At 40.2% G+C, this 8,371-nt stretch overlaps 1 protein-coding gene across 5 annotated transcripts in view; it reads left to right on the forward strand.

The window, feature by feature from the left end:
- Lrriq4 (leucine rich repeats and IQ motif containing 4) overlaps nt 1-6,354 on the forward strand; it is a 30,648-nt gene extending 24,294 nt beyond the window's left edge. For 4 of the 5 annotated variants that reach the window (XM_010632347.2, XM_010632350.2, XM_010632348.2 and 1 more), the window contains one exon: nt 6,128-6,354. In XM_010632347.2, the coding sequence (XP_010630649.1) occupies nt 6,128-6,280 (153 nt within the window). In that variant the 3' untranslated portion in view covers nt 6,281-6,354. Of the gene's footprint in view, nt 1-1,947; nt 2,264-6,127 lie in introns of those variants that run through there. The other variant, XM_010632349.2, reaches the window with a different exon arrangement.
- The last annotated feature ends 2,017 nt before the right edge of the window (nt 6,355-8,371 follow it).

The raw sequence follows: 8,371 nt of genomic DNA on the forward strand, positions 1-8,371 counted from the left end.
TGAGTCAGGGTCTCACTATGTAGTTGAGACTGACCTGGAACTCACTTTGCAGCCCAGGCTGGTCTCAAACTCACAGCGATCCTCCTGCCTCAGCCTCCCAAGTCTCTTATCTCTTTGTCAAATAAGAAACCAACAGGCAAAAGAAACCAAAACTTCAAATTCTAAGACAATCTAAAATTCTTGGACTATTCCACTAGCATGAAAAAATTTCTGTTAACAAAGGCATAAGAAAAGATTGAAAAATTAGAAATGAAAGTGTTCACAGATCTGAAGTCTAGAGACCACTAACTAGGATCAGAGCACTGAGAGCTTTGTAGTTCAGCTCTTCTCCGCTGATTCCATGAGATGCCCCATGGCCACAGATGTTTCCACTGCAGCTAATATTCATTATTCTTTTTTAAAAACCATTTTTTCTAGAGCCTCATTTATCTGTTTGTTTTATTTATTTATTTTTTACTTCCTGTGCTATTGGTTCAGGGTGTCCTGATGGTTGACTGTCAGACTTTTCCACCTTATTTCCCCCAGTTTACCTTTGGTGGGGTAGAAGTCTGTGTTTGTGTCTTATTTAAATGACTTCTCATTTCTATTTTTATCATTGGTCCTGTCCTTGGTTTAACTCCTGAGTTAATACTTCAGTATTCCAGCTATAGCTGGTCTTCCGGTTTTGAGTCTCTAATGTCTCTGAGGCAAACTCTTTTTCATTATACCAGGGAGGACAACTGATTAGGTCAATCACAGCACCTTAGCCCAAGTGATACAATCAACAACACAATAGCATCAAGCACCGCTTAGAAAATGATAATTTGTGGTAGTTATTAATCTATCACCTTTAACCATGTGAATGAAATCAAAATCAAGGAAATCAGCGCAAAATATGCTTATAGTGAATAAACTCTTCAACATAGCAACTTAACGCTTCAGGTTGGGGGTTTAGAAGGAGTTGGGGAGGTAGGGATAGACAGAGAAGATAGAGAAAGGTTAGAAGTGTGGTCAGAGGACACAGGAAGATCACACAAGCTCTAGGGAGCTGTTGAAGAGAAGAGGAGAAGACGGAACAAAATATTCCCAAGAACAGAACAAACTAACACCAATAGGGAGGCTAGAGACTGTAATCACTTAAAAAAACAAAAAAAGAACTAATGGCAATTGAAAGAAGGAAAAAGAGAAGAAAAGGAAAAGAAAGAAAATAAATTTGAATTAGGATAGGAACAGGAACAAAAAGGGAGGGAAATGGAGATCAAAGTGGGAGAGAGAGAGTCAGAGAGAGAGAGAAAAGAAGATAAGAAAAAGAAAAGAAAAAGAAAAAATTGAGAAAAGAAAAAGAAAAAATTTTAAATGATTAAAGATAAGAGAAAAATATTACCTTTTCTATGTATGTATGTATGTATTTATTTATTTATTTATTTTTTGTTTTTTTGAGACAGGGTCTCACTATGTAGTTGAGACTGATCTGGAACTCACTAGTAGCTGGTCTCAAACTCACAGCGATCCTCCTGCCTCAGTATCCCGAGTGCTGGGATTACAGGTGTGCACTACCACGACTGGCTGAAAAATATTACTTTGAAAACAAAAAATACAAATAGAATTAGAATGTCTCCTGCATGGTATGCCTCTGTTGACACAATAGACAGCCTGGGCAGGAGAGTGCAGGTCTAAGTTAATTCGTCTCAGCAGGCCAGCAGCTGTCCCGGAAGTTTAGGCTGATTTCTGTCTGCAAGGCTCAAATTGAACTCCCTGACCTCCTGCTAGGTTGAGCTCTGCAAGGTTCTACTGCAGATTCCAGCTGTCTTTCCCCTGAAGTTAGACCAAGTTCTGAGGTGCTAGTCTCCCGACTTACCAAGTATTGTGGTGTGGTGTGCCTTTATTGCAGAGGTTTTCTTCACTTTCTCAGTGGGCTTCGGTTTTCATACAGGAGCCTCAGAGAGGCCTTCTTTCTCTTATCTGCAGGGGCATGGGGGCACGGACGCCGCTGTGTTGGTGCGGGAGAGGTTGGGCTCCTCTGCTGTGCTGGGCCAAGGGGCAGGCCTCCAGCATTCATCATTCTTCAGCTGGCCCAAGTCCCCACCATCTCATCCTGTGTGGCTGCGCTAGTTCCCACCATTGCTGTTTCCGTGCCTACCCCTGCAACATGTCTTCTACTCAGCAGTCACATGAAGACTGTTGAAACACAGGTCAAATCTCACCACGCTGCTCAAATCAACAGTTCTCCATTTCACCTGGAGTAGGAATCAAAGGCTTTGATTACAAAGCTCTTTATCAATGGCCCTCAACCCTAGGAAGCTCAACACAGTCCTTTTAATAATAAATAATTTGTGATACCTCCATTTCTCGCCTAAAACCCAAATTGTAACCCCGGCGAAATGACACACCCTTCTAATTTCAGCTACTCAGGATGCTGGAGGCAGGAGGATTGCAAATTTGAGGCCAGCCTGGGCAACTTAGCGAGACCCTATCTCAAAATATAATAATTAAAAAGGGCTGGGGATTTAGCTCAGTGGGAGGCCCTCCACTGAAGTCCCAGTACTGCCAAAAAATTTAAATTTGTACATAATGTAACCCACAAAGCACATTTTTAATAAATAAAAAATGTCAGGCTGCAACATAAAGAGGAAAATAATGTATGTTAAAATAGCTATTTCAATGTGTATATACTCAAGAATGACTATGTGAGAAGAATCAAAATCATGTTTTATTGATTTTTTTCTAGAAGACATTTTGAAAACTCTTGTAACCTTTTGCACATTTTAAAATTGATATTTAAAATTTGCCACAAAATTGCAACCATGGAGTGGGACCAAGAGACAGATACAGATGGGGAGAAGAAGTAAAAAGAATCACAGTGTATTATATACACATGATGGATATGATCATTCTGTACTACAGACATGCACTCATAAAAATAAAAGATTAAAAAAACAAAGGCTGTAATTTCCAGTATAATATCAGTGTTGACATTTTAAAATAGAGCTAATAGATTAAAACTTGAAATAGTGTATATCCAGAAGAAGCTTTTTTATATAGACAGAAATTTTATATCCTAGTCTTTTTCTCCTTGAACCGGTATTTCCATTACACTTTTACTCTGAATTAAATACTAAGGTTATAACATGTATTTTGTTTTCATTATTTTCTGGACTTTTTTTTTCCCTGCAGAGCTGAGGATCAAACCCAGGGTGTCACACAAGGGCTCTGCCACAGAACTACACCTCCAGCCTTTGTCTTATATTGTCCTTTTGCATTTTTATGCAACAAAATAACCTACCTGAATCCTGTCTTAAAATTTAATTTTTTTCTGTAACCATAACTTTTTAACCGTTATATTACAGTTGTTAGTAGCTATCCCAAACAATATTATATTGATTTCAAATTTTGAGGAATAGCTGACATACAGTGGCTTTTTTTATAATAATATACTCAAATAAGAGGGACTTTTTTCACATATTGTACAAATCCATGCATAAATATTACTGCTTGCTAGACTGAGACAGGTCTTTATTGGAATTTCTATTTTTCATTTTACAAATGAAAGCCCTCAGGAACTTCATTCACATAGATTAGTTGAAAATTTTTATGCCTATATTATTCATTTTAAATAATAATGCCTCACATATTTTTTCCAGATTTAAATTCCCCCAAATCAGATAGCAGATCTCAGACGACACATCAACTAGCCACATTTGCAAAAGAAATTGGTCACTGAGTCTTTGTTGTTGTTGTTGTTTGTTTTTTTGAGACAGGGTCTCACTATGTAGTTGAGACTGACCTGGAACTCACTGTGTAGCCCAGGCTGATCTCAAACTCACAGCAATCCTCCTGCCTCAGCCTCCCAAGTGCTGGGATTACAGGCTTGCGCCACCACACCTAGGAGTTACTGAGTCTTGAGTCATTTGTTTTCTCAAGGACATTTGACCTGTCACTTTTCTGGGTGTTGCAGAGAGTTTCAGAGTCCAGGGCAAGGCCAGTGAGACGGGGGTGAGGGCTTTTGAGGAGGTTTGCCCTTCCTCCCTAAATGCCAGCGGGCCAGTTGTGAAGCTGGATTTTAGGGAGGAGCATGTAGAAGTTGGAGCTCAGGAAATGGATTGCCTTCAGATTACTCTGGCCTGCACACCTTCAGAAAGGCTTTGGAGACTTAGGGCATCCCTCACACACCATGGAAGACCACAAAAAGCCCTGTAAATTTCCAAAAACGCCTCTAGGGGACATTGTTCCCTGAAGAATCACTAATCATTGCCCTGTTCTTGCTTCAATTTTCCCCTTATCTATTTAGTCACAAACCTGATCCTAGGTTCCAAGCAGGCCCTACCTCAGAACCTCCCCTCTACCAGAGGTGTTTCCCTCAAATACAGGCAAGATTCTGGCCCTCACTTTGTTCTATCTCTGCTCAGCCCCTTCTCCACCCACCTTGTACGAGATGGCAACCACCTTATTACCATTTAATCAACAAATGTTTATTGTGTTTCCACTATATCATAGGCATTGGAGATATATTAGTGAAAAAAAGGGAGGCAGATATTTCTGTCTTCATATTGCTTAAAATCTAGTGGAAGAGGAATAAAAAACATGAATAACAAAACAGAAAACTACACACTGTGTTAAAAGGTGAGAAGTGCTCCTGGGGAACTAAGTTCAGCTGAAGGGAACTGAGGTGGTCAGAGGTAGTGTGCAGATGGACAGGGGAAGGCGCTGGTTTGCATGAGGTGGTCAGGGTATCCCTCACTGCGCAGATGACTGTCTTGGTCGGTTTGGCCTGCTGTAACAAATGCTGTAGAACATGGGGCTTAAACAACAGAAATTTATTTATTTATTTTTTGGTACCAGGGATCGAACTCGGGTCCTTGCGCTTGCGAGGCAGGCGGCGGAACCACTGAGCTAAATCCCCAGCCCAGAAATTTATTTTTTTAATAGTTCCAGAGTCTGAAAGTCTGAGATTAGGACTCCAGCATGGTAACATTCTGGTGAGGGACTTCTCCCTGGAGTTTGGTTAACAGCCTTCTCACCTTATCCTCACATGTTTGTGTTGGAGGGCGAGTTCTGTAGTGTCTCTAAGGAAGGCAACAATATCATCCTAAGGGCCCCGACCTCATGACCTCACCTAAGCCTAATCAGCTCCCCAAAGTCCCATCTCCCGATGTCACACATAGGAGGTTAGGGCTTCAACATACAAAGTTGAGGGGACACAGTTCAGACCACAGAATGACAACTGAGCAAACACGAGGAGGGGCAAGTCCTGGGAATACTGCAAAGGACATCTGAGGCAGCGGGGACAGTGAGAGCAAAGACCCTGAGGTAGGAGTGATCCCAGGGCACCCGAGCAGGAAGAAGACCTGCATAGCTTCAGCAGGTGAGCAAGGAGGACAGTAGTTGAGGGGTCCAGAAGGTCAGAGGGAGGGGCAGATCTGATAGAGCTTTAATTCATTGTAAGAACTTGGCTTTAATATGAGAGGCCACTGGGAAGTTTCTGAGAGGTCTCCGACTAGAGAAGAGGGTTCCTGCAAGATGGGAAGGACCAGAATCCAGGGGAAAATGGGGGGGCTGGTTTCAGGTAGGGTCCCAGATGGGCTGACTGAGAAAGACTGAAAAGAAAGTTTGGAGTTCTAATCATCCCATTCTCCACATCTTCAAGACTCGATTCTAGAAAAAAAAAAATAACTGCCTAGTTTATCATTGCTTTAGTTTGTTTTCTGTTACTGCAACAGAATATCTGAGACTGGGTGGCTGAAGGAATAAAGGTTTATTTTACTTTGGCACACAGTTCTCTAGGCTGGGTGATCTAAGAGCTTAGCAGTGGCATCTGGCAAGGGCGTCGTAAAATATGGTGGAAGGAGAAAGGGCAAAGAAGCAGGTGCAAAAGAGAGAGAAAAAGGCTTTACTTTGTATCGGCTGGCTTTTGCTATAACTAATCTAGATCCAAGAGAGCAAGAACACACTCCTAAGAGAGTAACCCGATCATCTCGTGAGAACAGCATAAACCCTCACAATCCTAGCACTTCTTAGGGTTCCCACCACTGGTCAACACCTTCACACTGGGAATCGAGTTCAGCATGAGTTTCAGACCAGACAAACCATGTTCACACCACACCGGTCAGGGTACCAGCGGACCCTGACACTGGGTTTTTCTTGCTTTCAGATCCAGGCGTGGTGGCGTGGAATCATGGTACGCAAAGGATTGGGGAAGTTTGAGGAACTGCAGAAAGCACGAAGGAAAGGAAAGACCTCCCCAAAAGATAAGAAAGGAAAGAAGAATGGAAAAGGAAAACCTGGAAAGGGAAATAAGAAATAATTCTATGCATTAATGAGTTGAAGAAATGAACCCTACTAGATTAAGAAGGCAAAATATCTATGAATAAGATTCCTTCCACATGCTCTTCACAGAATGACGGTCCTTTAATTTCTTTCATTTTTCTCATTTTTATTTTTTACTAGTACATGTTCACATTAGATAATGTTTGCATTCCTCGTGACAAGTTGGTACACGTGCAGAACTCATTTCAATTCTTTTTTTCATCCTTTCTCCCTTCCCTCCATCCTTCCATCTCTTGATCCTCTTCCAATTTGAACAAAATCTTTCTACTTCCTATTATTTGCCCTTTTTCTTTCTTTCTTTCTTTCTTTCTTTCTTTCTTTCTTTCTTTCTTTCTTCCTTTCTTTCGGTACCAGGGATCAAACTCAGGACCTTGCGAGGCAAGCAGCAGAACCACTGAGCTAAATCCCCAGCCCTTGCCCTTTATTTATAATTTGGATTTCTCTTATAAGAGAAACCATGTGTTATTTAAGCTCGTGAGTCTGATTTATTTCACTTCACATTATGGTCTCAAGGCACACATTGATCCTTCTGTGTGGCAGCGTAGCACTACCTTGTGTATAAATACCACATTGTCTTCACCCATTCATCTGCTGATGGACGTATAGGCTGCTTCGGAGACTTAGCTATTATGATGCTGCTATAAACACGGGTATTCGTATATCAACATAGTATTGATGTTAACTCTCCTGGGAAGATGCTGTGCCTAGAAAGGGAATATCTGGGTGAAATAGAATTTCTAGTTATATTATCTTTAATAATAAAAGATTCTTTATTGAAATATTTATGAATAAAATTATATGCCATCTGGGCATCCTTCGAAATAATATGGGAGAGTAGTAAGGAATAGAGGTACAAATGAATAAGATTGTCCGGAAATTGACAATTGTAGAGGAAGGTGAGAGGGTAATTATGCTATTCTGCCTACTTTAGATAAAGCTGCCATGAACATCCTTGCATAGGTCTTTGCATAAGCAAAGTTTATGGAATTCATGGGAATGCCCAGAGAAAAGAACACCAGCTACATTATGTAAACAGCATTTCCACAGCCTTCAAAACCATGTCTTCCTGATGACTTTTTATGTGGGAATAGTACTGATTTTAAATTTACATGTCTTTTAAGCAATGATGGAATCCCAAATTATTAATGCAGGGAGAGAAAAGTAAAACACGATTTGCTTTGATGGTATCAGGGTGGAAATGTGTAGGCACACATCTCTGCCACGCAAGGACTTTTTTGTTAGAGTGAAAGAAAACCCAAGCCACAAAAGCTTTCATTAATGAATTAGTAATAAGAAATATCCAGAAGTAATATGTTAGTCATTTGTTCTAACAGTAAAAGACTATTTTCACCACATGTGGCATTGATAATGTGTTTTGAATTTTTGGCAAATTTTTAGTAAGTTTTATAGATCAGTGGCCCGTAGTAGTATTCATAGTTTATATCTGAGATTAAAATGCAATAGAACAGGGTTTGGAGATTTAGCTTAGTGGTAGAGAACTTGCATGCCAAATGTGCGTCCCTGGGTTTGTCCTTAGCACCATCAAAAAATAAACACAAAGCAATGAAACAAATTTTATGTTATTAGTAAATCCAACATAATGATTACACAGCTAGTGTTTTTCATATTAGAACCACACACATATGCATGTATACATATGCATTCTTATATTTAGACTATGTAACACATGGGAAAACAAGAATTGGAAAATTTCAGGACTAGAAGAAAGCAGATGCATTACCAAAATCTAAACTTTTTGGTAGACTTTCTAAATAGTAACTGAGGTAAGTATACATCCAAAACAAATGAAAATGTGCCCAACACAGACTTTGAAGAATGATTTTCTTACTTTTTAAAATAAAGAAAAAATTATGCTCATATTAAATTATTATTGAGGGCCAGGGGTACAGCTCAGTGGTGCCGTCACCTGCCTCGCAAGCGCAAGGTTTTGAGTTCAATCCCCGGTACCAAAAAAATCCCACAAAAAACCAGAAAATAATAAATTATATTGGGCCAGGATTTAGTTCAGTGGCACAGCACCTGCCTGGCAAGCAAAAGGTCCTGAGTT

This window comes from Fukomys damarensis, unplaced genomic scaffold (genome assembly GCF_012274545.1).
Source record: "Fukomys damarensis isolate Sample0158 unplaced genomic scaffold, DMR_v1.0_HiC HiC_scaffold_12, whole genome shotgun sequence".
Taxonomy (NCBI): Eukaryota; Metazoa; Chordata; class Mammalia; order Rodentia; family Bathyergidae; genus Fukomys; species Fukomys damarensis.